The sequence below is a fragment of the Hyperoodon ampullatus genome, assembly GCF_949752795.1.
Source record: "Hyperoodon ampullatus genome assembly, chromosome: X".
NCBI classification, from domain to species: Eukaryota; Metazoa; Chordata; class Mammalia; order Artiodactyla; family Ziphiidae; genus Hyperoodon; species Hyperoodon ampullatus.
In genome coordinates this window covers 44,233,573-44,261,064 of record NC_136913.1, presented here as the reverse complement: position 1 = coordinate 44,261,064, position 27,492 = coordinate 44,233,573, and the positions used below count along the sequence as shown (strand labels likewise).

The window sequence follows — 27,492 nt, the reverse complement described above, 5'->3', positions numbered from 1 at the left end:
ATGACTATTCTCCCCAAAAAGAAACCACCGCCTCCCGACGCCGACCCCGCCAACGAGCCGCCGCCGCCCGGGCCGCTGCCCCCGGCGCCTCGCCGCGGCGGGGGTGTAGGCGTGGGCGGCGGCGGCACGGGTGTGGGCGGCGGCGATCGCGACCGTGACTCGGGAGTCGTCGGCGCCCGTCCTCGAGCCTCGCCACCGCCTCAGGGCCCGCTCCCGGGGCCACCGGGTGCCCTCCATCGCTGGGCGCTGGCCGTGCCGCCTGGCGCCGTGGCGGGCCCCCGGCCACAGCAGGCCTCTCCTCCTCCTTGTGGGGGCCCCGGCGGTCCCGGCGGCGGTCCCGGTGACGCGTTGGGTACCACGGCAGCGGGCGTGGGCGCGGCGGGCGTGGTGGTGGGCGTGGGCAGTGCCGTTGGCGTGGGTGGTTGCTGCTCTGGGCCGGGTCACAGCAAGCGGCGGCGTCAAGCCCCTGGGGTTGGCGCGGTTGGCGGGGCCAGCCCTGAGCGTGAGGAGGTCGGCGCAGGTTACAACAGTGAGGATGAGTATGAAGCGGCTGCAGCGCGCATAGAGACCATGGACCCCGCCACCGTTGAGCAGGTATGGACGGGGGGTGACGGGTGACTGGGTGTGGTGGACGGGATGCCCAGACTGCGTAGGGACCCAAGGAAGGCTATTTGAGATCGCTCCAAGGGGCCTTTGTCTTCTCTCTGAGCCTGGCACTCTTTTCTCTGGTAGTGGGGGTGTGAGAGACCCTCTTTCCCCCGCCAAGGACTTGGGGTTAGAGGCCCCAGATAAGATGGAGGACTTAAAAGTGGGGTCTGTGGTGTCTTCTAGGGCCCGTAGTTGTCATTCTGGGCCCAGGGACCTCATCGTGTAGGGTCAATAGGTAGGAACTCCCCAGGAGAGACAGGAAAGTTGGAATGCCTCCTGAGAGGGGAGTCTCATGACTCCAGAGGACCTTGGTCTGTGTTCAGTGACTTGAGATTTCTTTTCCTCTGGGATAAGAGTCTAAGACTTCTTCTCCAGGGAATACAAGTAAGGTGGAGAGCTCAGAGATATGAGTGTCCCCAAGACGCCAAAACCGTTTCAGGGGTCTGAGACACTCTATATAGGACAACCCCCTTCTCTTTCTCAGGGAGATACAGCACAGGACCATGCAGCAGTGGGGTCTGAGACTCCCTCTTCTAGAAGTCAGGGGCCTGACACACACACATACATACCCCCCTAAGATCCCCTTCCCTATGGGAACAAGGGTCAAAACCAACACCCTGGGACCAGAAAGTGTGCTAGGGTACATGAGATTCATCCCCTTCTAAGTGACACGCGTCTGTGCTTTCTCTAAGAGGTCTGAGACCTCTTTGGAGACAAGAGCCTGCATTTCTCTCTAGGAGCTTAAGCTTTTTTTAAGGTCTAGACACCCCGCCCCCAGCACCAGGCCTGAACCTTTCTTCAAGAAAATGGGACTCACTGTTTCGGATACTGGAACCTAGGATTCCCCCTGCTTATGGACTGGGGCTTTCAGAGACTGGGTCTGAAGCCTCTTCAGGAAACTGATACCCCTCCACAGAGGTCTTTAGGGGACTTTTCTCCTCAGGGAGTGGTCTGAGTATTCTCTTTGGGCAGCTGAGACACACTGTGCCAAGGACTCTTGAGCTTTCCCTCAAAGACAAGAGATGCATACTTACCCCAGTGACCAGTGTGTCTCTAGAGGTGAGGTCCAAACTTGCCCCTCAAGGAACTTAAGGTACTCCACAGGAACGGGAGGTCTCCCCTGACCAGATATGAGCCCTGAGACTCTTCCTTTGGGGCATGGGTAGAGTCCCTGGGGAATAGGGTTCTGCATCTCCCCTCATGAGTTTGAACTTTCTCTCAGCATACGTGTACCCCAGTTTTAGAGGCCTTTTGGGGGCATAAGATTTCATGTCTTGGGGACTTGAGCCTAAGCCCGCCTTCCACTTTGAACTAAGTCCTGCGGGCTCCTCATTACTCTTGGGGACATGGGTAAGGTGGGATTCTGGGGGAAAGGGTCTGAGCCTCCTCGCAGGGGCCTGAGCTTCCCCTCTGGGACAAGAGATCCTTCACCTTAGGGAGGGGCTTGAGCTCCCCCCTTGGGTATGAGGCTCCTCCTCCCCTCCCTTCCCCCCCAACCAGGCAATCCTGTCTCACCAGGGAGAGGGACGGGAAGTCCTCCCCATTGTGGCCTGAGGCCTCCCCCATTGGACAGAAGGACCTGGATGCTTTTCACAGTCATAAGAACTCCCTACCTGAGCCTGCTCAGGCTAGGAAGTTCTCCTTACTTTCTGTGAGAAAGTTGTCAGGTACTGGGGACGTGAGGACTGAGGCCTGCCCTCAAGATCTAGGAGATGTGTTGAGTCTCTCCCTGACCCAGCTATGCTTCTAATTTCCTGGATCATGGAAATATTCTCAGCTTCCTGAATTGCTTTCAATAAGCTTTTTTCTTCCCAGAGACAGGGAAGGGGTTTGGGACATCCCCACTGTAGGAAATTCTCCACCCACATTCCTCTCTCTCTTGGTTCAGGTAAATCTTTGTGTACTTCACGGGGGCCAGGGCCAGGGCCTGGTTTTGAGCCCCCGTTCTTGTTCCCTTTCCATGCATTACTACTTCTCCAGGCAGGATAAATCATCTGCCAGGGTGAGGACCAAGAGTTATTTCTTCTCCCTGGTTGCAGTAAAGTGTGTCTTTCCTTCTCCACAGAAACGAGGAGTGCCAGGAACAGAGAGAAAGTCATATGCTGCCATGGTGACTAGAAAGACACCTCCTTACATCCCCTTTGCATCTCCTGGGCTAGGAGTCCCTCCCTTGTAATTGTTCCCATAAGAACATGGAAGTAAAGCTCTGTGGTTGCATGATACCTTCCCTTCCCAATGACGGAGGAGAGGCTTCCTGTCCTCCCACTTCTTGGGACAAAGGGAGGAAGAAGATGCTTCTTTTTGCTTCACCTGTTTGAACTTGGGGATGAAAAGAGGGGAGATTTTTCCTGCTGCCCTAGGCTTGGTCCTGAACCATCACTGGGGGCATTTGTAACCCGGAGGCCAGTTAGATCCTTGGGAAAGAGGGGAGTTGTTGAGAGGGAGCCCAGATGGTGAATCTGGTCCTTGTGACTACTCAGACTTGTCTGTCCTGATGCTGTTACTGTATCTACTGCCTTTGGGAGCCCTTTTGACACCCTGGGGGTCCCACTGCTAGGAAGGTGGTATTGTCAGGGGTTTCCTTTCCCAGGTATGGCTGCCTTGCCGAGAGTCTTCCCTATGAAAAGAATGGCTTGAGAGCGTCCTGAGCTTGAGGACCCCACAGAGCATTTTGTGAAGGGGGCCCATGTGCTGAAGTGGTGGGAGGAGGTGGACCTGACACTGAAGCCAGGATGCCTGGGTTCCCACCCTGGCTCTGATGGGGCTTTTCTGGATGAACCAGAATAGTTCTGCCTGTGCTCTCTGAGCCACAGTTTTCTCTTTGGTCAGGTAAGGAGCTGGTGAGGTATTGTTTAGCTTTGGGATTTTAGGGAGCTCACACCAAAGCCCTTTGGGCCTGGAGGTGACAGGGAACAGTAGGTGTCTTTCGAGGCAGAACTGGGTTCCTCTCCTCTCTCCCCTGCCCGTGTTCCCTCTCAACCATCCAAGCTTGGTGGTCAGGACAAGTGGCCTGGTCAGTGTGAGGCTCAGGGTTGGCAGACAGTGATTTTTGTGGCCAGCTCTGCTGTGGTGAATAAGCTCGGGGGTTGCCTGTTGGGAGACCTCTTGGATGGTTTGGAAGTAGGGTTGTGTGTAGAAAAAGTTTAGGCTTTGGAGCTGGCAGGCCTGAGTTCAAATCCCAGGACCTGCTGCTTAGCTGCCAAAAGTCCACCCATGCCCAAGGTTATTGAGTGTCTGAATACCTGACCTGGCCCACCTTGGACCTTGGCTGATTCTTCTCTTGAAGCTTTCCCAGGATCATCTGGGTTCTTCCTAGGAGCCTTTGCAACAACTGATCTTTGTTGGCAAAGACCCTTCATTTGGCGTCTAGGAACCTGCTGATTCCTCTGGTGAGGAGGCAGAGTGGTATAGCAGGAAGTGGTCTCTGCCTGGGTGGTCTGGGTGGTCTGGGCTTGAGTCCTGTATCTTTTGGCAGTTCCTTTTTCTGGGCCTCAGTTTCTCCATCCATAAAATGGGTAGTGGTGGGGAGGGAGGTTGTACTCATTGTTCTGAAGCTAGTTGTAATCTCTTTAATTCTCTGTTCCCTACTCCCCCCATCCATTGTGAAAGTTTTGAGTGGGGCCCCTTGGCTTTTGGGAGTATGCTATGAAGTTTCAAGCAGTTACCAGCTTCCCTCTCCCCAGCCAGTGCTGTAGGCCTTTGTGTGTGTGTGTTTTGTTTTCTTTTGTTGTTGATGTTGTTTTTACTTTTTGGCTTCACCACTCGGGATATGGGATTTTAGTTCCCTGACCAGGGATTGAACCTGCACCCCTTGCAGTGTAAGCGTGGAGTCTTAACCGCTGGATCTCCAGGGAAGTCCCTGTGTGTGTGTGTGTGTGTGTGTGTTTTTAAATTTTTATTTATTTATTTGTTTATTTATGGCTGTGTTGGGTCTTTGTTGCTGCGTGCGGGCTTTCTCTAGTTGCAGTGAGCGGGGGTACTCTTCGCTGCGGTGCACGGGTTTATCATTGCAGTGGCTTCTCGTTGCGGAGCATGGGCTCTAGGCATGCGGGCTTCAGTAGTTGTGGCACACGGGCTCGGTAGTTGTGGCGCAAGGGCTTAGTTGCTCCGCGGCGTGTGGGATCTTCCCGGACCCGGGCTCGAACCCGTGTCCCCTGCATCGGCAGGTGGATTCTTAACCACTGCGCCACCAGGGAAGCCCCCTGTGTGTGTGTTTTTAACAGCTTTCTTGAGATATAATTCACACATCATGCAGTTCACCAGTTCAAAGTGTACAATTCAGTGACTTTTAGTGTATTCACAGAGTTGTACATCCATCACCACAGTCAATTTTAGAACATTTTTTCACCTCAGAAAGAAACCCTGCATCATCGTCATCCCCCATCCCCTCATCCCCTCTCGGCCTCTGACAACCACTAATCTACTTTTTGTCTTGATTGATTTGTCTTTTCTGGATATTTCATATAAATGGAATCATGCAACATGCAGTCCTTTGTGACTTCGTTCTTTCACTTAGCATAATGTTTTCAAGGTTCATCCATGTTGTAGCATGCATCAGGACTTTGTTTCTTTTTGTTGCAGAATAATAGAATCTTCATTTTTTAATCCCCCTCACCCCCCACCCCAGCGGCCTGGCAGTAGGTTTGGGGCCTTTTGCTCTTCTCCGATTCCTCTGCCCTGGAGAGCTTGTGTTAGTCCTTAGCAGTGTGTCTGTCTGTTTCTCATTGGATGTGTTGCCTATGTTTAGCCCGTGGAGCAGAGCCAGCGTTCCTGGGTATTTTGGGGGAGAGAGGGGTGGTCTTGGCACCAGGCTTGCTGGGACAGAGCTGTGTAGCCCAGAATACTAAAAACCTCTTGGCCGTGGGTTCTGGGAAGACATCTGTCCATGAGCTGCCACTGCTGCTGCCATCTCCCCCTGCCTCCTCCCCGTTTCAGTGGCAACTCATTCATCAATAGACAGAGTCAGCAGCTTCCCAGGCTGGGAGGGGGGATTCCAGGCCCCTGCAGCCTTAATTCTAACCCTTTCCCTGGGGGGATGCAAACAGGGTGGATCCTGTGGGATATGAGCATTGCCACGTTGCCTCACAGCTCACACAAGGGAGTGCTACAAGGAGGTTGTATTTGTTTCCTGTGGTTGCTGTGACAAATTACCACAAACTGGGTGGTTTAAAACAACAGAAATTTGTTCTCTCACAGTTCTGGAGGCCAGAAGTCCGAAATCAGTTTCACTGGGCCCAAATCAAGGTGTTGGCAGGGCCACACTCACTCCACGGGCTCTATGGGAGAATCCAGTCCTCTTCCAGCTTCTAGTGGCTGCTCCCATTCCTTGGTTTTTGACCGCATCACTCTGACCTCTGCCTGCTTCTCCTCTGTGTATGGGTGGTCTCCTCCTCTGTCTGTATCAGGTCTTCCTCTGCTGTTCTAAGGACACTCGTGATTGCATTTAGGTCCTACCCTGATACTCCAAGATAATCTCCCCATCGCAAGATTCTTACCCACATTTGCAAAGATCCTCTTCCTGTAACATTTACAGGTTCCAGGGATTAGGGCCTGATGTCTTTGGGTGGTCATTATTCAGCCTACTACAGAGGTGTTCTTGTTTCCCTTCCAGGGCGAGGAAGGGAACTCATTAAGTGCTCTCATACTGGGCAAAGTCGTATAATATTTGAGTCTTCCCAGTATCCCTATTATTGGGAGGCTTGTTATCCCATTTCACAGATTGGAAAACTGTGGCTCAGAGCAGTTCATCACATGGCTAATAGTTAGTGGAGTTGGATTGAAACCTCAGTCAGTTGGGTCCCACAGCCTGCTTCAACTTCTGTTGTGCCTTTGGACCAGTAGGCTGCAGTCTTGCACCTTGGATCCCCTCGTGTCAGAGAGCTTTGCCCAGCCCCTTTGTGGAGGCTCAGAGATGTGGAGGGAGTCACCCACAGGTTCAGCAGTGGGCTTGGAAGATTCAGGGTCTGGACTTTTTGTATTTTTATTTTATTTTATTTATTTACTTTTTATTTAATTTTTGGACTGTGCTGCACGGCATGTGGGATCTTAGTTCCCCGACCAGGGATTGAACCCTGCAGTGGAAGCACAGAGTCTTAATCACTGGACCGCCGGGGAAGTCCCAGGGTCTGGATTTGACTTTCTTAGGCCTGGACATTGATGTAGCTTATGGCTGGGCCAGCTCCCACCTTTCACTCCCGCCAGCCCTTCCTTCCTGGGCCATTTTCCTAAACGACTCTCAAGTTGGCACTTTCCTTGGAGGCTCCTGTCCATCTGGGGAAAGGAAAAGACTGTGCTCTGAGCTCTTGGGACTCTAAGCTCTTTTTGGAGCCCAGGACCATGACCTCCCTGTTTCTGCCCGCAGAGGGAGAGAGAGAAGGGGTTTCAGCCAGAGCCTGCTTTAAAGGCTGCTGGTGCCAAAGGCAGTGGGTGGCTAGTGGTCTGGCCTCCAGATCCAGGCCCAGATGCCAGTCTGGCTGCCCCAGTACCAAAGCCTTGCTTGTGCAAGGGGAATGCTCAGGCCTTCTTCATTTTTAAGGACAAATCAGGATTTTCCCAAATGGGCTGCCAGGTACATCTCCATGCTGTGACTCATGAGGCTTCTCTTGTTGCCTTTACACTAGGCTTTGCTGGTGCCCAAACCCCAGTTCCTTTCTGCCTTTGTAAAATGAAGATAATGCTTCCTGCCACCTGAGCTGTGGTAAGGACAGTTAAATGAGGTCACCTTTTGCATCTGGCACCTGGCATGGGCAGGCATTCGGCTAATATGAATTCATCTTTTTTCTTGGCCCTGTCCTGCTTACTTGCCTAGTCCTATCCAGGACTTTAGCTCTGCTGAACTCATTGCTGGGCCTCTGGCCTCCCTGGAGTGACAGAAGTGATCTCTTATCCAGTTAACAAGCGTTTCTGGAGGTCTTGGTGTTTTACTCCTTTACCCAGGTGGCACCTCCTCTCAAGTGCCAGCCTTAATGACTGGCCAGGTCCCTTCCTCTGTTTCATAGCACCCCTGTGTTCACCTCTTTCAAAGCCCTTGCTCACACTTCAGTGTGGACATTGCCTGTTTCCCCACCCCTCTAGCAGTTTATGAATTTATCGAGGTTGAGACCAAATTTGATTCATTTTTCTGTCCTCATTGCCAGCCCAGGGTCTGACTTAGTAGCTACCTGGTAAACTTTTGTTGGATGAGCAAGTAGGAGCCACTCTCGTCCTCTTTGATCCCCTGTCCCCTCTCGATCTCTTTTCCCCCCATGCTTGAGGGCAGGAGGTTGCTGTGTGCCCTGCTTTTTTAGAACTACTACTTCTGTCCAGTCTGGGGTTGTAGTCATAGTTGCAGCTTCCCTGCTGAAGACCCCTGGCTAGGGCAGGCACCATGGTGCTGGGAGATGGCTGACTCTGCAGGTCAGGGATAGGGGAACTGGCTGGAGTAGGCCAGTCCAGCCTGACAGCCTCAGGGCAGGAGGGACACCTGGACTGCTGGAATGTTGTACACAAACAAGAGTTCGTGCTGTGGAAGCCCATTAAGAGCCTCCAGGTGCCTTTGTCATCTCTGGAAAGCCAGCCACAGCTTCCTGGTGTGCGGGCCCTGATGGTGGGGCTACTGGCTATTCCCTTGTCACCCTCCCTTCATCCCCTCCTGTCTAGCCACTCACCTGGGACTTTCTGAAGGCCTCTCAGTTGTACGTCATCTCTGTCTGTGCTGGTCTTGCCCCTTCTTCTGTTACTGATGACCACCTCACCAGTGCATGGTATGTTGTTCAGAAAGCCTTTTCAGGTCCTGAAGCTCCTCTGAACCTCTTGACAGCTGTCGGGCAGATCACATATCCCCCGTTTGATAGGCTGAGGCTTGGAGAGTTCAGGTAGCTTACCTGAACTCATGCAACAAGTGAGTGACAGAGCTGGGGTTGGAACCCAGAGCTTTTTAGCCTCTAAACCTTGTGCTTCCTACTTTGCCAGGAATTTCTCTCACCTGAGCTGGCTAAAAATGGCCTGCAGAGAGGTGACCTCCTCTGTCTGATTGGCATTAGCCCAGATCCTGTAAATCCCTAGGCTGGGTCGTGTCCCCAAGGAGCAGCCTTGGAATTTCTGGTCCCTAGACCTGATGCGGGCTCAGGCTGGCTTCTTCTGGTGGCCAGCAGATGGCGCGAGGAGGCTGGGAAAGATCTGCTGCTTCTGGTTTGTTTTGTTTTGAGATGGAAAACATGTTTTAAGTGACACTTGGACATTATTTTTTAATAGATTTATTTTTTAGAGCAGTTTTAGGTTCACAGCAAAATTGAGCAGAAGGTACAGGGAGTTCCCATATACCACCTGCCCCCCCACACATTCAGAGCCTCCCCCATAATCAGTGTCCCCCACCAAAGTGGTACATTTGTTACAATCATTGGACCTACATGGACACATCATAATCGCCCAAAGCCCATAGTTTACATTAGGGTTTGCTCTTAGTGTTGTACATTCTATGGGTTTGGATAAATGTATAATGATGTAACCACTGTTACAGTATGTAGCATAGTTTCACTGCCCTAGACATCCTATATGTTCCGCCTATTCATCTCTCCTTTATTTATTTATTTATTCATTCATTCATTCATTCATTCATTTATTTTTAGCCACACCAGGCGGCATGCGGGATCTTAGTTCCCTGACCAGGGATTGAACCCGTGCCCCCTGCAGTGGAAGCGTGGAATCTCAACTGCTGGGTCACCAGGAAGTCCCTCTCCATTATTTTTTTTTAAAACATCTGAAAATACACACTTGTACAGATTCACTTAACCCCACACCTTTAGGGCCAGCTGTACTTTGGAATTCAGAAAAATTTCAGAATTTAGGAAAGTCACCTGGTATATGTACTGTGTATTATGTAACACCTCCCGTGGGGTCTATAGCCGCACCTCATAGTCAAACACCTGAATGTTTCTGCATAGAAATGTTTGAATATTCTCCTCTAAGTGGAATAAATGGGTTCTTGTCAACTCAGGTCGGATTGTGATGCTAAATGAGTTAAATAAAGACTTGGTTTTAAAAGCTTTTAGAAGTTTGGAATTTTGGGTAAGGTATTGTATACCTCTTTTTATAAAGGAGGTGGTGAAGTAAAATCACCTGTAATACCAACATTTAGGGATAATATTTTGTTGTGTAAAGTCTTCCCAACTTTGTGTGCATGTGTGTTTGTATACATATGCATATATATATATGTTAAATGTGTTCTATCACAAGTGAGATCATACTTTGTATATATTTTGCCTTATACAGTATATCTTGGAATTCCCTAGCTGTATGTGGAACTAGACTCTTGCCAGTCACTCCCTCCTAAACATCTCCCCTACCCTAAGTGACTAGAGGGTCCCCAAGTGAAACTCCTCGAGGTAGAGCCAGGTTTTCCCCCCAGGCACTTGCTGGGTCTGGGCCTCTGGCTGCCTAGGGGAAGGCCCAACACTGGATTCCCAGCATGGTTAGCAGTGGTCAGAATACAGATGGGGCTTCTGCTCTCAGGGCAGCTGAGACCCCTCTGGGAGCAAGTCTGCTCTGCTCACACAGTGACTGATTCCCTAAAAGAAAGGGTCTCCTCCTGCTTCACATGCACAGAGTTGTCAGGCAGGGCAGAAAACTGGACCCTGCCCATTGTCCTCTCAGCCAATCATCTGGGCCCCTTGAGAGCTCAGGGGCAGGGCCCTGGGGCGAGGGTACAGGCCTTTCCTGTTGCTGACCCCCACCTCTTCCCTCCAGCAGGAGCACTGGTTTGAAAAGGCCCTGCGAGACAAGAAGGGCTTCATCATCAAGCAGATGAAGGAGGACGGCGCCTGTCTCTTCCGGGCTGTAGGTGAGTCTCTGCCTCAGCCTTCAAGGGCCTAGGGCTGCCCCTGAGCTGTGTCCCAGTTGTCAGGAGTAACCCGTGTGACAGGGTTGGGGGCAGAGTTAGCTGATCTTTTAGGGACTCCAGTCCCCAGCCTCAAGTTAGTATCTGGCCTCTACCCCTCAGTCATGAGGTAGTATGGTGGTATGAGAGTAATAACAGCAATAATAGTGATAAAGAAAGTAACATTACTTAGGGACAGATTGCTCTGTCAGACGCTACAGTAAACCCTTTTAATTCTCCTCCAAGCTAGGTAAGTGTAGGACTATTGCTTCCAGTTGTTAGATGAGAAAAGCATCTCAGAAATAGGGAATGACTTACCTAGGGTCAGAGAGTACATAGAACAGTCGGGAGTCGGAGTCTGGGTTAGGTTAGTCTGAGGCCTCTTAACTGCAGCACACAGCTGTCACCCTGGAATCATAGGACTTTTTTTAAACTTACACGAAAGAAGAATAATGAACCCTCATGTACCCATCATTCATCTTCAAAATAATCGTTAACATATTGCCAGGCTTGTTTCATCACTACCCCACCCACTCTTTTTTACTCTTCTGAAATGAGTATTTTTAAAGCAAAACCCCATCATGGATCATCTCATTTGTAAATATTTCTGTATGTTTCTCTGACAGATAAGGGCCCTCTCTTTCTCTTTTAACATAACAAAAATGCCATTATCATACCTAACAAAATTAATAATTCCTTAATACCATCTACTGTCCAGTTTGAGCTAGATCTTTGAAGCTTCTCTGGCTCTGAATCTCTGACTCAACAAGCAATTGTGAGGTCCTGTGTTGGTGTCCAAGGGAAGCTGGGAGTGTGATCTGATCCTCCCTTTGGAGCTCTGATATCTCCCAAGGAAAAGTGCTCTCCCACAGGAGCTTTGAGCTGGGAGTCAGAAGCCCTTTCTTCTAGTTCTTCCCCTGACTCATAACTTCCATTTTCCCATCTGTGAATGGTGTTGATTCTGAAGGGCTCATTGAATCCCTTTTGGGTCTGCTATTCTCTTAGTCTGTGCACACCCTTCATGTCTGTTGGTGGGCTGGACTGACTCAGGCTCCACTTCTGGCTCTACCACTGATTCTTGGTGTGCCCCTGGGCAAGCACCTCTTTTTTCCCTGAGCCTGTTTTCTGTATCTCAGGTACCTGTGTACCATGAGGCTAAAAGATGTCGTGTTATAATGGTTAAATGAGATTACTTTAGTAAATCCCTTTAGTGCCTGACTTGGTAGACTCTCATGGAACAATAGCATTGATAAAGCTTGAATGCTATTATTAGTGGTGCCTCAGAGCCACAGATGTTTGAGTGGGTGAAAGAAAGTTAGGTGGGGTGACTGGTTGCCTCCCTATTCTACCAAGCAGAAGAGGTTCAGGCAATGGAATCTGCTGGGCTGGGAAAACTCCAACCTTCCTATCCCTGTGGCTCAAGTCCATGTTCTCCCTGGGATGTTTCCTAGAGAAAGAGCTAGGTTTGGGGGCATCTTGGACCAAAGGAAGGCAAAGAAAGAAGAGGTGGGGGCCCATTAGGTGTTAGGCCTGTGCCGAGACCTTAGGTTGAATGTGGGGTAAGCAAGGCTGCTGGTGGCGTGAGGGTCAGAGAATGCAGCTGGGCATCTGGGTCTTGGGTGGTCTTTGAGGCAGACCTTGGGCCTGGTGAGGACCTGGCTTGGCAGTAACCCATGTCAAGAACAAAATTTAAGTGTGTGTCCGTCTAGCTGTTCTCCCCAAACACCTTCTGACCCTTCCCCCTCATTGGGGCCTTCCAGTAAGGGGCCTAAGTTTACAGGAAGAGCTGACCATGACAGGTTGAAGGCCTTTCCCTATCAGCACTATGGCTACACATTTCCTCTGACTGGGCTGCCCTTGGGTTTTCTTCGTAAAACCTCAGAAGCCCCACAGCCTCTCCCTGAGAAGTACATGACCCCCGGGTCTCTAGGCCTCACCTTGAGGTTTCCCTGGGGCAGAGTGCACAGGACATGTGCCTGGGGAGGGGACTTTATCCTCAAGCTTTCTGCTGCCCCTTTGCTTCCAGCCTAGCTTGGGACAGGGACAGGTGGTAGTTACCCTAGGCTCTGGTGAGGAGGGCTACAGGCTGCCACATATTGAATAGTAGAAGGACCACGTAACTGACGGCTGGAGTTGGAGGGGGGACCAACACAGAGACCACTCTGTCGTTCCTTGACCCCAAGTGATTGCTAGGCATTCCTCAGGGTGCTTCAGGTTCACCTGCAAAATTGCGATCATTATCCCATGAGACAGGTGAGAAGATTGAGGCTCACGAAAGGGAGGTGACATGCTCAGGGTCATTAGTGGCAGAACTGCATGGGAACCAAGAGGTATCCAAAGGATACATTCTTTCTATGACCCTAGGGAAGCCCTAGCTTCTTAGCTTAGCCGTCAACTGGCTGGGTGACCTTGGCTTTATTCCTTGACCTCTCTGGGTCTTACTTCTTCCAACTAGGAGCCTGTGGTCCTCTACTCTTAGGAATCCTGAGGCAGGTGGGTTTCTACCCTCTGTTTTACCTCTGAGGTCTGGCTGTCCCCAGTGTGAACCAATATCCACTGCTTGTGCCCAGTTCTCTTTTCCACCACCACCTGTTGGGAACTCGTGAGCATTGGCACAGGCTTGGGTGGAGTGGAATTGGGAGCCTGGGTCCCAGAGGTATCCTGTGGTCCACCCTGCCCCTGCTATGCTCAGATAACCTCCTCCTGGAAACGTGAGTCTGCATCTCTCTTCCCTCCCTCTCTCTATATGGCTTTGACTCAGCAAAACCTCTGGCCCTGGCCCTGGTCTTAGCCTTGGCCTCGGCCTCTGTGGGCAGAGTGGCAGCCACATGTGCGTGTGTCTGCGTGGACCTTGGGGATACAGCTGGGACTGTGCACGTTACAGTGATGGGGCCCGGAAACATTAGCGAGGCCCACTGCTCTGGACCTTTTAGTCTTGGAACATGGACTATCAGCATTGGAGGAATGGATCTTAGATCAATTTTGACTCTTCTATAAAAGGGAAATAGGCCTTAAGAGAAAGTCAGGGCCTTATTATCTAGGTCACACAGCCAGTATCAGAACATTGGTGTTTGAGGTTGAACCAGGCCAGAAGGAGAAGAATCCCATGGGCCACCATGTACACCAGCTTCTGTTGACCTCTCTCTGCCCTGCCTCCTTCAGTGTTCCCATCTTTGCAATGGGCATTTTATCTATCTATCTATCTATCTATCTATCTATCTATTTATTTATGGCTGCGTCGGGTCTTAGTTGCAGCGCATGGGATCTTTTGTTGTGGCGTGCGGGCTCTCTAGTTGTGGCATGCAGGCTGCCCTGCGGCATGTGGGATCTTAGTTCCCCTACCAGGGATCAAAACCACGTCCCTTGCATTGGAAGGCGGATTCTTAACCACTGGACCACCAGGGAAGTCCTGCAATGGGCATTCTTGAGTAGAGGAGCAGGCATCTCAGAGACCAGGCTATTGAGAGGGCTGAGTTCTGCTGTCTCCCCCGCTGAGGGTGTGCCAGTTGGGGTAGCTGGGGCCACAGGCCAGGTATGCACCACAGCTGCTTGACAGGCAGGTGAGGCCTTTTTTTTGGTTCATCTCCTCAGTGGGGCCAGGGTTCCCACTGGGCCAGGAGAGGAGCAGGGAATAGAGCAGGTCCTGTCTCCCTCTACTGCTTTGTACACACATTTGTGTGGTTTGTTTTTAGATTTCCCTGCACACACCAAGCTTCCTTTTCTGTCCTCAATGGAACTCGCTGTGGCTCTTCCAGCAGGCAGGTAGGCAGGCAGGCAGGCAGCAGCCTGGTAGGGGGTAATCCCCAGGTGCCTCTAAAACAAGTTGTAGGGCCTTGTACTTGAACTCTTTATTTATTTTTAAAACTTTTTATTACTATTTTTTTTGGCTGCACCATGCAGTATATGGGATCTTAGTTCCCCGACCAGGGATTGAACCCATGCCCCCTGCAGTGGCAGTATGGAGTCTTAATCACTGGAACTCCAATGAAGTTCCCCTTAAACTCTTTAGAGAGTCCAGGCTCTCCTGTCTTGCTCTTCCACATAATTCCTCAACAAATAGTGACTACATTTTGGGGGACCTTCCCCCAGGCAGCACGGGAGGGAGGTTGAGACAAGTCTGTTAGAGCCATTGGCTATTCCCCCCCTCCCATCAGGCCCCCTGGCAAAGGCTAGGAAGGAGGTGTGGAGGGGTCCTCAGTTTGCACAGCCTCGTATCTTGTCCAGCCTTCAGTCTTTCCTGGTTGGTGGCAAGGGCATCTACTTGTTGGATACGATAGTTCTCTGCAGTTGTGAGGGTTGTTGTGTGGGTATTTGGCCTCAGGGAACATCTTTGGCAGGATCTGCTGGCTGTGTGCATGCACATGTGCATTTCTATGCTGGTGTCTCTGTATGCTCAGAGAAAGGACAGAAGTGGGGTGTGGGGAGGGAAAGTCCATGCTGACCTCTGTGGCCCTAGTGAGGGGTACAGCCCCTGATATCTGTAATCTCTGCCCACTTTCAGGCCTTTCCTGCGTTCCAGCTGATTCCTGCTTGTGCTGGTGGGGAAACTGAGGCAGTCAGGATCAGGCCTGGCCTAGGGAGTCAGGTGGCTAAGTGGATAGCTGGGTTGGGAGTGGTGGTAATGTCACCTGGGGCTTCAGTGCGTGAAGTTACCAGTTACTCCTTGAAAGCCTGGCCTCTCCTTCAACCTCCCAAATGTGTGACCTTGGGCCAACTATGCCACATTTCTGTACCTCAGTATCTGTCCTGCGTAAAGTAGGGTTTTTTGGGGTAAGAATGGAATGAGTTAGAATGTGAAAAGGCCTTGGTGGAACCAATTGTAGTATTGTACTGAGGATTTCTGAGCCCTATTTGGGTTGGGGACAGAGGTGAGGTAGTGGGGACCCCTTTCCAGCTGGACTCTGGGAGGGGAGAGCAGGTGCAGATTGCCCACAAGTGCAGTGTCAGCAAGAGGAGGAGTTTCGGTTTCTATCAAAACAAGTGCTGTGAATTCCCCTACCTCTGCAGGACCATTGGGCCCTTTCCCTCCACCTTGGACCCCACAGGGAAATCCAGCTCAGCCCCGGGTTCCATGTGCCACCTTCTCGGGAGGAGGAGGGCTTTCTGGAGGACAGAGGTAGGGCTGGCAAAATCAGACAAGCATCTCCTGAATGAGGATGTCTGTGTTCTTAGCCCTGCACTGGGTGTTTTTCCTGCCTTATGTCATTCAAAAGATCCTTCTACTCTGCCTCATTGGAACATCCTTAAGTGAGGCAGAGGGAGCCTAGTTCTGTTGCTCTGTTTCCTTGGATCAGAGATGCACATTTTCTTCCATGTTGATGATCCCCAAACTAGGCTACATCTTTTTTTTTTTTTTTTTTTTTTTTTTTTTTTTTTTTGGCTGTGTTGGGTCTTCGTTTCTGTGCGAGGGCTTTCTCTAGTTGCGGCGAGCGGGGGCCACTCTTCATCGCGGTGCGTGGGCCTCTCACTATTGCTGCCTCTCTTGTTGCGGAGCACAGGCTCCAGACGCGCAGGCTCAGTCGCTGTGGCTCACGGGCCCAGTTGCTCTGTGGCATGTGGGATCTTCCCAGACCAGGGCTCGAACCCGTGTCCCCTGCATTGGCAGGCAGATTCTCAACCACTGCACCACCAGGGAAGCCCTAGGGTACATCTTATAACCAGTGAGGTGGGTTCCCCCCTCCCAAAAGCTGTGATTAAATACATGTACCATAGAGAAGGTGGTATTTTACATTTTATAGATAAGTAGAGAAGGTCATACTTTGCCCACATGTAAGGAACCCATTTTGTGAGGCCTATTTGGTTGCTAAAGATTTGAACTACAGGCACAGAATGTAGGCTTGTGGACCTTTGGATTCAGCAAAGGTAGAGAACCAGTTCTGCCTTCATGAGGAGGGACAACCTAGACTTCGAGTTTGGGGCTTTCCTCTGGCTGATGAAGTGCAACAGAAATGAGGAAGGGCTTAATAAGTGGTTCCGGTGACATTCTAGCTGACTTGTGGGTGGCTAGCTATCTGAAGGAGTCATCGTCCTCCTTATGACAAACGGAGCCCTGTCTCTTGAACACCTAGTATGCTTTAGGTGTTCAGCAGACCATCCCCTGTAGTCTTAACAACGCCCCATGAGAGGAAGAGGCGTTACTCTCCCCCACTTGATGCATAAGGACATTGCAGCCCAGAGTGGTTAAAGGCCTTTTCCAGTGCCACATAGCTAGGAGGCAGGAGAGCCTTTCTGTCAGGCAAAGGAGTCACAGGGCAATGGGGGGACCCTCATGGGAAGGTGCTCCCCCAACTCCCTTCCCTGTCCACAGTCTCCCCTCTTTCCCCCAACTTCTTGCATCTGGCATCTAGGTCGGGTAGATCTACCTCCCAGGCCGGGAAATGCCGGTTGACCCTTCCCTAGGAGCATCTCAGCCACCTCCCTGAGCCTGACAGACCAACTCCTATTTTTTAACCCCTTCACTCCTGTCTCAGTTCCTGTTTACTGCAGCTGCTGACAGCACTGCCTCTTTGGCACCCCAAGTTTATTCTACAGAAATAGCTCCTCGGGCAGCTCCGGCAGCCACAGCGGGTTCTGTGGTCCTGGCTTCTAAGAAAGGCAGCGGCAGGGGGCCCCCAGCCTGTGCACAGGGCATGTGACTTGCTGGAAGTGCCGCTGGGGGGTGGGGCAGGGGAGAGCGTGGCCGCAGAACCCACATCCTTGTTTACATCGGTGAAGGGACTACCCCTTCCCGCCTTCACAGCCCCCACTCCCCATCCCTCTCAGGTCTCTGCACCTCCAGGAGGACGTGAGACAGGCATGGGCCCCGTTTTCTATATCAGAGCGGCCTTTTTCTCCTTATCTCACATAACCCTCCAGGGAAGGAAGGGGAGGGCAGCGAAGGCGTTCTTCTGGCGATTCTTCTGGCGATTCTTCACAGAGGTAGACTGGCTGTCGTGGAAGAACTCTGCAGTGTTCCTTGCGGGACCTGCCCCTGCCCCTGCCCCAGTGCCCCAGTGCCCCAGGGAGATCCCGTCAGAGCAACGGTCCTCCGGGGAGACAAAGGGAAATTCCCTCTTCTTCTTAGCCAGTGGACATAAGGCGTGCCTCATCTTCAAGCCCATTTTAATTTCTCAGGGAGAAGGCTCCCTGGCTCCCCCAGCCTTCCCATCCACTCAGCAAACTGTTCCCAATTTCTTGCACTGCATCAGGCTCTGAGCTGGGGGTGGACTTGGATGTGAACTGCCCTCTGCCCTCAGTGGGAACCCAGTGTGATGAGGCAGATGAAGTCTGTACGCACCTTTGATAAATCTGGTGATAGAGGTGCTCTGGAGGGTGGGGAACTGTTTTAAGAATACATTGCTATTTGACAAGTAGGCAGACAAGGAGGGTGGAAATAATGTCTTGAAAAGGGAACGGCATGTTTGAACATCCTTAAGTGAGGCAGAGGGAGCCTAGTTCTTATTGTGACCAAAACCCTATAATGCCTGGACCATTGGGGCCACAGGCTGCCTTTCCTGAATTAAGCTTAAGTTAGATGCATATGTGTCTTATCTCTCTTATAGACTACATGCTTCTTGCGGATAGGGGCAGGATTTTACTCACCTCTATCACCTTCACAGTACTGCACGTTCAGGCCCCACTACAGGAAAGGGGGCTCTGAGTGACTGCTCTGTCCCAAACCCAGTGCTAGTCACTTCACACCTATTATCTTATTAATCCCACAAGAGGCCTGCCAGGAAGTCATCCAGCTCCATCCCATTTTACACGTGAGGCATATGAAGGTCAGAACACTTGGGTCATTTGCCTCTGGTCATTTTGCTCACTAGTACCTAGCAGAATTGGGCTTAGAGCCCAGTTGTTTTTCTTTTCCTTTCCTTTTTTTTTTTTTTTTTAACCTTATAAAGGCCATACTCACTCCTGAGAGTCAGGAAACTGAATTCTAGAATCTGTCACAGACTTGACTTCTGTGTGACCTTGGTCAAGCCACAAACTCCCCGAGCCTCAGTTTCCTCATGTGAAAAGCGAAGGGGGGTGTATATGGAATTGAAGTTGCTTAAGGCCACTTAGGGATTTAAAATGTTTGTTGACAGAGTCATCTGCTCAAGAGGCCTGTGGTTGTGTCCCTCTTACCTGTACTCTTGTTCTTAAAGACTGTCCCTGCCTGCCTCTTTTTTCATGACCCTATTCCAGCCCACAAGGCCAAGAACTCTCCATGCCTTAGGGTAGGAAAGGGCATTTCCCTGGCCCCCAGCCCTCCACCCCCAAGGATGTTCTATGACTCAGAACTCTTCTTTGGTGGCAGCTCTGACCCCAGCCGCTCCTTCTGTCCCCACAGCTGACCAGGTGTATGGAGACCAGGACATGCATGAGGTTGTGCGAAAGCACTGCATGGACTATCTGGTGAGACCTTGCAGAGACCTTGGGGCGGGGGCAGAGTGGGAGGATCTCTTCTCCACATAGAGCTTGCTCCTCTGATCTATTCTGCAGATGAAGAATGCCGACTACTTCTCTAACTATGTCACAGAGGACTTTACCACCTACATCAACCGGAAGCGGAAAAACAACTGCCATGGCAACCACATTGAGATGCAGGCCATGGCAGAGATGTACAACCGGCCCGTGGAGGTGTACCAGTACAGCACAGGTACTTCTGTGGTGTTGGTGAGCGACTGATCACGCCTGGTCCGAGCCTGCCCCACCCAGCCCATTGTGGATGCTCCCTCCTTCTCTTTCTCTGCAGAACCCATCAACACATTCCATGGGATCCATCAAAATGAGGATGAACCCATCCGTGTCAGCTACCATCGGAATATCCACTACAATTCAGTGGTGAATCCTAACAAGGCCACCATTGGCGTGGGGCTGGGCCTGCCATCATTCAAACCGGGGGTAAGCAGGTCCCTGTGCCCAGAATGGATGCTGGATATAGAGACCAGAAATCTCTGTTGGAGTTTCAGTTTTGCCCCTAGCCCACAAAAATATCCTGTCCCCTCCCTGAGTCGCCCGTAAGGTCTCACCTCTGTGAAGTTAGGAAGTTACCCAAGGTGGTCTCTCAGGGCTCATTCTGTGGTCTTGGTTTGCCTGTCTGAGCTGACTCACCCATCTTTTGTGCCTGTTAAGGGTTGGCATTTGGGGATATGGAGTCACACTTGGGAACTGTGAGCCAGGGCTTGGTCTGGGTGTCTTGGCACCCACATGGATCCTCCTCTGAACCTCAGCAGGTACAGACAGCTGTGGTCACAGAGACTTGGAGTGTAGGCCTGGCCCCACCACTTACTGGCTTGGGACCTAAGGCAGATTGTACAAGTAATTTTACTGGCAGCTTGGCCGATACAGAAAGTGCCTAACACTGGGCCTGGTGCCTAGTAGGTGCTCAGAAGGTGGCAGTACATTTTCTCAGCACACACTGACAGATTCTGATTCTCTGTCTCATAAACAGTTGTCTGCTGGGGATTTTGGTATCTTCTATTCAGGTTTCACTTCCTACAAACAGAAAGTGCTCCTGCCTCATTTTAGGAAACACACCCTAACACCAACACACCCTCTAACATAAAGGTTTTTTGGTTTTGTTTTTTAAATTTTTAATCTCAGAACAGTTTTAGATTTATGTAATTATTGTGATTATAGAATTCCCATATACCCTCCTATGATTAACGTATTAGCATAGTGTATTTGTCACACTTAATGAACCAATATTGATATATTAACTAAAGACCATATTTCTGTGACAGTTTTTCTGAATTTCCTTGTTTTTGATCTGTTTACAGACTCTATAGTTTTGCCTTTTCTAGAATGTCATATAATTGGAATCATACAGTATGTAGTTTTTCCAATGGCTTCTTTCAAGTAACACTGTACACTTAAGATTCATCCGTGACTTTCTGTGGTTTGATCACGTGTATCTTTTCTTTTTCCTTTTGTTAAAAATGTGAGTGCCCTAAGTTTTTTTTTTAGTAGACGCGTTTAGAATAGTTTTAGATTTACAGAAAAATTGAGAAGATAGTAAAGAGTTCCCATATACCCTCCTCCCCCTTGCACACAATTTTGCTATTATTCACATATCAGATGACTGTGCTACATTTGTTACAATATATGAACCAATATTCACATATCATTATTAACTAAAGTCATAATATCTCCTTAGGCTCTCTTATCTGTGATGGTTTCTCACACTTTCATGTTTTTGGTGACCTTGACAGTTTTGAGGAGTACTGGTCAGCTATATTGTAGGATGTTTCTCTTTTGGAATTTGTCTGATGTTTTTCTCATGATTAGACTGGGGCTGTGGGTTTCAGGGAGGAGGATCACAGTGGTAAAGTGCCGTTCTCATCACATCATATCAACAGTGTATACTGTGAACGTGATTTATAACTGTTGATGTCGACCTTGATCATCTGGCAGAAGTAGTGTTTATCAAGTTTTCTCCACTGTAAAATTACTCTTCCCCCACACCACCCCCTTTTCCATGCTGTACTGTTTGGAAGGAAGTCATTTACAGCCCACACTTAAGAAGTGGGGTTAGGGAATTCCCTGGCAGTCCAGTGGTTAGGACTTGCGCTTTAACTGCCGAGGGCCCGACTTCAATCCCTGGTTGGGGAACTAAGATCCCGCAAGCCGCACAACACAGCCAAAAAAAAGGGGGGGTGGTGGTTATACTCCATCTCCTTGAGAGCAGAGTATCTGCAAAAATTATTTGGAATTCTGCAAGGGAGATTTGTCTCTTATCCTCCATTATTAATTTATTCAGTCATTTATATCATTGTGGACTGATGGGTATATCTTTAATACTTTTACACTTCGGGTTATAATCCAACACTTTTTATTTTGATGCTCAAATTGTTCCAATTTTGGCTATTGGGAGCTCTTTCTGTTGGTTCCTGCGTCTCTGACATACCTCCATCATTGTGGTGGTGTGTTTTGGCAGCGGGGGGTGTTTCTTGGTTTGTTCGTTTTTATTTTATTTATTTATTTATTTTTATTTATTTATTTATTTATTTATTTATTTATTTATTTATTTTTGGCTGTGTTGGGTCTTCGTTGCTGCGCGCGGGCTTTCTCTAGTTGCGGCGAGCGGGGGCTCCTCTTCGTTGCGGTGCACGGGCTTCTCATCGCAGTGGATTCTCTTGTTGCGGAGCACGGGCTCTAGGCACACGGGCTTCAGTAGTTGTGGCACGCAAGCTCAGTAGTTGTGGCTCGCAGGCTCAGTTGCTGTGGCGCACGGGCTTAGTTGCCCCGCGGCATGTGGGATCTTCCCAGACCAGGGCTTGACCCGTGTCCCCTGCATTGGCAGGCGATTCTTTTTTTTTTTTTTTTTTTTTCGGTACACGGGCCTCTCACTGTTGTGGCCTCTCCCGTTGCGGAGCACAGGCTCCGGACGCGCAGGCTCAGCGGCCATGGCTCACGGGCCCAGCCGCTCCGCGGCACGTGGGATCTTCCCAGACCGGGGCACGAACCCGCGTCCCCTGCATCGGCAAGCGGACTCTCAACCACTGCGCCACCAGGGAAGCCCTGGCAGGCGATTCTTAACCACTGCACCACCAGGGAAGTCCCTGTTTTATTTTGTTTTGAATACTTACTTTCTGGCACTACAAGGTGCTCCAGGCTCACCTTGTATATTTCCTGCCCCATTCCTAGAACCAGCCATTTCTCCAAGGAGTCCTAGTTCCTTTTATTGGAGAATGTTATTAGAAACCAGCATCTGGGTGCTGAGTTTGCTCCTTGCTATTGGGGTATCCTTGTTTCTAGGCCCTTTCAGCTGACAAAACAAGGAAGTATATGTGTATATACTAATCTGTGTGTATACACATATCTAGAAATATTTCTATATGTAACCATCCGTATCTACATGAAGCTATAGTTCTTACTGGTATCTTTAACTGATGGGTACCTTGTTGTTATTTTTAATTTGCAATTCCTAATGACAGATGGTGTTGAGCATCTTTTCATGTGCTTATTTGCCATCTGTATATCTTCTTTGAAGTTGTGTTTAGATTTTTTTCCCCGTTTTTTAATTGGCCTATTCTGACAGAGTTTTACATTCTTTTTGGACTGTTATCCATGGGTAAAAAATTACATTTTACATCATTACTTAGTGCATGCACACATTGGTGTGTGGTGTGTATATGTGCATTAAAATAAGTTTCACTGAACAGTACTGCACATTTATTCCCTGGGATATGCACTGATACTTTTCATTGTTCTGTTTTTAAAAATCTGTTATGTCTCACAGCCTGACAGAGAACACTCTCACACAGTGTTCCACAGCTCACAGCACCTTACACCATGCTGACACTGTTCTCTTGTCCAGTTAAATGCCCCAATACTCCCTCTACCCTGTGGACACAGAGCTCACTTCTCGGGTGATCTTTTCTCCTTGTCCCATCTGGGCATAGGTGAGGAAGGCTTCAACAACTGAGTCGTCACTGGGTGAGGCTTCTTTAAATTCTAGCCCTGGCTGGAGAACACCTGACTGCCCCAGGCTTAGTACTTCAGTTGAGGTGTCTTGGGGTTGGGAGCAGAGCTTCTGAGTATAGGAGTTTGGAATGACACGTCCCACAACCCAAGCCTGCCTTCCCCCAGTCCCTGATGAATAGGCAGCCTGCCCAGGGGGTTGCTTAGTAAGAGTACCTGCCTTTGTGCCTACTCTCTTCCGGGCCTGTGGGCCCACCTCCCTGAGCCAGTTCTGGCTCTTGGCCAGAGTTCAGAGTGTCAGCCCACGTCACTGTTCCCCCCCCACTTCTTGCAGTTTGCAGAGCAGTCCCTGATGAAGAATGCCATAAAAACATCAGAGGAATCGTGGATTGAACAGCAGATGCTGGAAGACAAGAAGCGGGCCACAGACTGGGAGGCCACAAATGAGGCCATTGAGGAGCAGGTGGCTCGGGAGTCCTACCTGCAGTGGCTGAGGGATCAGGAGAAACAGGCTCGCCAAGTCCGTGGCCCCAGCCAGGTGGGTCCTGGGTTCTGTCACTAGCCTGGCTAAGAACCTGTTAATTCCCACGTTCTGCCCACAAACGGGCAGAAAAAAACTAGCAATTTTGGCATCTGGGAGAGAAGGAAGCTCCCAGCCCCGTCTGTACCTCATCTTGGCCATAGTCTTGGCATTGTGCCTTAGAACTCTCAACGCTTGTGCAGAACTAGCTCTTTTAAGGAGTGAGGGAGGGCAGCCACTGGTGGTGACATGCAGGGTTCATGGATAGTTTCAGAGGGACAGGCTTTTGCTGAACGTTCTTGTGTGGCAGGCTCTGTGCTGAGGATGTAAAATCAGGTCTGGCCCACTCCACCCTCAGTGATTCTGTCTGTTAAGGGAAACACATGCATCAGTGGGACCCTTGACCCTGGCTGGGAGACCAGTGAAGGTGAGGGCTCTGGTGAGTCTCCACACAGAAAGGTTGAATTCTTAGGGCATGACAGCCAGGCATTTGAGGAATCACAAGGAGTTTATAGAGTGATTAATAGACATTGGCAAGAGCTGAGTAATTCGTTGAACAAATATTTATTGCAGGTCTATGCCAGGCACTGTTCTCAGTGTATAGGGGTACGTTGGTGAGCCAGGCAGTCCCAGATCCCTGTACTTGTGGTACTTACATTTATGCAGAATGGAACAAAATAAACATAATGAATAAATTAATTGAGAGGTAGTATGGATGAAAGATGTAGAGCAGGATAAAGGGGATGAGTAGGATTGAGTGGGGCTGGGAGTTCACAGTATTAAATAGCATGGTCAGGGTTGGCCTCAGAGCAGGTGAGATTTAAGCAAAAGCTTGCAGAGGTGAGGGGATTAAGTGCCTATGCCAGGGAAGGCAGAGGGCCAGCTAGAGCAAAGGCCCTGAAGACAGTGCACACCTGGTGTGATTCAGAAGCAGCCTGGAGGCCATTGTGGCAGAAGAGAATGTAGTAGTAGATGGAGTCAGAAGGCGGTGGAGCCAGATTGGAAGGGGCTTGTGGGCTGTGGTGAGAACTTTGGCTTTTTTTCTGAATGAGGCAGAAGCCATGAGAGGGTTGTGAGCAGAGAAAGAGTGGGATCTGACTTAGGATTTAACAGGATCCTCCTGACTGCTGAGTGTAGAACGGAGTCTAGGGGGCAAGGGTGAAAGCAGGGGACCAACAAGGAGAAGGCTGCTATAGCAGTTTTGGTGACTGACGACAGTGCTGGCAAGGGAGGGGGTGAGAAGGGGATAGATTCTGGATCTGTTTTGAAGGTGGAGGTAACAGGTTTCCTGTCAGGTTGGCTGTAAGGGTATGAGAGGGGCTTTAAAAGAGCTTACCTTCATCCCGTGGTCCATTGTGTGAACAAGAATGGTGGTGGCCTATGTAGAAGCTATATCATAGCCAGGATCCTGGGAGGGAGCGAGCCCTTTGGGAATGGGGCAGAGGAGGGTTGCGACTGGTATTGGTCTTTACCTCCTCCTCCTTCCTCACTGCAGCCCCGGAAAGCCAGCGCCACGTGCAGCTCTGCCACAGCGGCAGCCTCCAGTGGTCTGGAGGAGTGGACCAGCCGGTCCCCAAGGCAGCGGAGTTCAGCCTCGTCACCCGAGCACCCTGAGCTGCATGCCGAGCTGGGCATCAAGCCCCCTTCCCCAGGCACTGTCTTAGCTCTTGCCAAACCTCCTTCACCCTGTGCACCAGGTCAGTGACTTGCTGATAGGGAGCATGCAGGGGTCAGGAGGTCCTGCCTAGGTCCTGGGCCCTGCCTCTGACTGTCCATCTGCCCCAGGTACGAGCAGCCAGTTCTCGACAGGGGCCGACCGGGCTACTTCTCCCCTCGTGTCCCTCTACCCTGCTCTGGAGTGCCGGGCCCTCATTCAGCAGATGTCCCCCTCTGCCTTTGGTAAGCCTCGTCTGTCTAGGGTCCAGGGGCCAGCTGGGAGTTGGGGAGAGATGGAAAAACCAGCTAGTCCTGAAAAGGGGACTTCTTGGGCCTCTGGCCATCTCCCCAGGAAAAGAGAATTTTTCAGGTCCAAGAGTCTGTCCCAGAGGCGGATCTGAGTGGGGTTTTGTAGGCCTAGAGGAGTCTTCTCCTTAGAGAAAAGAGTGATGGGGGCCTGAATGGGATCTCTCCAGAGCCAGGGATCAGCAAAGGGCAAGGAGAAGGCAGGCTTTAAAGTGCTCTGTCATCCTTTTTCCCTTCCTCTTGCCCAGCAGGCCTGAACGACTGGGATGATGATGAGATCCTAGCGTCGGTGCTGGCAGTGTCCCAACAGGAATACCTAGACAGTATGAAGAAAAACAAAGTGCACAGAGACCCACCCCCAGACAAGAGTTGATGGAGACCCAGAGACTGGAGATGATCTCCCAACCCCCACACTCCTGCCCTCTGGTGCCACCCCACCTTCTTTGGCTTTCTTCCCTCTTGCCTTCTTCCTTCTTCCCTCTCTCCCCTCCTTTCACTCCTCCCCACTTCCCTCTGGCTAGCCCACCCCTGCGCGCCCTCTCATCGCTGCCACCACCATCATCACCTGTCTCTTCGCCAGCTGACGTGCCCTGTTGCCCCCTGCACAGCACCATCCCTGCATTCCACAGGGGACTCGGGCAAGGGTGCTGAAGGTAGGCGAGAGGCACACAGAGACAAACCAACTGGCAGCCAGGCAGCCCCTGAGGAGTGACATTCAGACAGAGGAAAGTCTCCCTGTCCCCGATTCCTTCCAAGATCAGAAACTTGTCACCCCAGCACAAATGATGCCGAGGAGGTGGGAGGAGAAAGTGGGAAAATCCCCTTCCCAGTACCCCAGTCATTGTTGAAATTTTTCTCTATTAAACTGTACTTTTATCTTATAAAATCAACCAATCAAAAAGTGATGTAGACAACAGCACTGGCTCTATGAAAGTGGCATCTCTCTGGTTTGGGGGCAGGCAGGCCATGGGGCATGAAGATGTGATTGATGTCCCTGGCCTCCAGCTCTGTGGAGGCGGGCAGGGTCTAGTGTGAGCCAGGGTGGGGTGGGAGGGCAGGGGGGGGCAGGGGTCAAGTGGGCTTTGGACAATGAGACTCTGACCTTGCTGCATTCCTTATGCTTCCACCACCACCACCAGTCTTTTTGGAATCTCGGGGTGGGGGGCACCTTTGAGGATCACGGCCGCCGCCCAGGATTTGAGTGTGGGGGGTGGGAGCAGCCTTGGCAGATGGGGCACCCATGCCCTGCAGGTGTCAGCAAGATCCACCATCTGTAATGTCCTTGGCACAATAAAACCAAATGTCAGTTTCCCCTGAGCGCCTCTGTTCTGTGTGGGACGGGGTGGGTGAGCCTCTGATGAGGCGGTGATGGCACAGACCTTTTGGCTTGACCTCTAAGGGCCATACGCTCTCCATTGGGGTCTTTCTGGGGGCCCAGAGTTTGTTCATATTTGATTCACTGGTTACTAAACCAGCTTTTGGACCTGTTACCACCAAGAAAGCTCTGTCTTTGCCCATCGCCCTTGCCTCAGTATTGGCACAGGATGTAGCCTGCCCACTCTATTTCCTGGGGTGTGATGGGAGCAGAGAACTGTGAGCTTAAAGGCAGGGACTGAACCTCCAACTTCTCTGCCTGCCTCTCGCCCCAATATGTTTGCTCTTTCCTTGTGATTGTTTGATTAGGAAATGCTTTGGTCAGCCACAACGGTTGCTTCATAGCAACATGAGTTTAGTGGAAGTGACCAGAGGGGACCCCCCCACACTTGGTTTTAGAAACCGAGGAATAGCTAAACCTTTTTTTGTTCATGTTCCCCAGGTCTCTTGACACTTCTGTCCTTTCCCTTCCTAGACTAGGTAAAGCCAAGGCAGAGAAGGATGGCTGGCCCTCAGGTTTTGTCAGTTGTCTTTGATGTCCCTCAATAATGGGGCCCTTGTGGAAGGATGTGTGTCCAGTTCTGCAGGTGAGGGTGTGGCTGTCTGCAGGGTGTCTCTGTGGAATCCACTGGTTAAGCACATATGTTGGAGAGTTGGTTTGAAACCTCGGCTTTTTCTAACTATGTGGCCTTGGTCAAATCACAGTCTCTCTGAGTTTCAAGTGTCCCATGTGTAGGACAGGGGT

General features: G+C 50.6%; 1 protein-coding gene across 3 annotated transcripts; it reads left to right on the top strand.

The window, feature by feature from the left end:
- Positions 1–26,202, top strand: OTUD5 (OTU deubiquitinase 5; the record flags this gene model as incomplete). 3 transcript variants are annotated; one of them, XM_079727146.1, is made up of 9 exons in its annotated part: positions 1–594; positions 10,372–10,465; positions 18,816–18,880; positions 18,968–19,124; positions 19,221–19,369; positions 23,226–23,429; positions 24,907–25,108; positions 25,197–25,310; positions 25,625–26,202. In XM_079727146.1, the coding sequence occupies 9 exons, from the start codon at positions 1–3 to the stop codon at positions 25,744–25,746; spliced, it is 1,701 nt and encodes a 566-aa protein (XP_079583272.1). In that variant the 3' UTR covers positions 25,747–26,202. The 3 variants fall into 3 exon arrangements, with proteins under 3 accessions (XP_079583272.1, XP_079583273.1, XP_079583271.1); XM_079727147.1 differs by having other exon boundaries at positions 25,622–26,202; XM_079727145.1 differs by having other exon boundaries at positions 18,968–19,132; positions 19,184–19,369.
- Between the last annotated feature and the right edge of the window lie 1,290 nt (positions 26,203–27,492).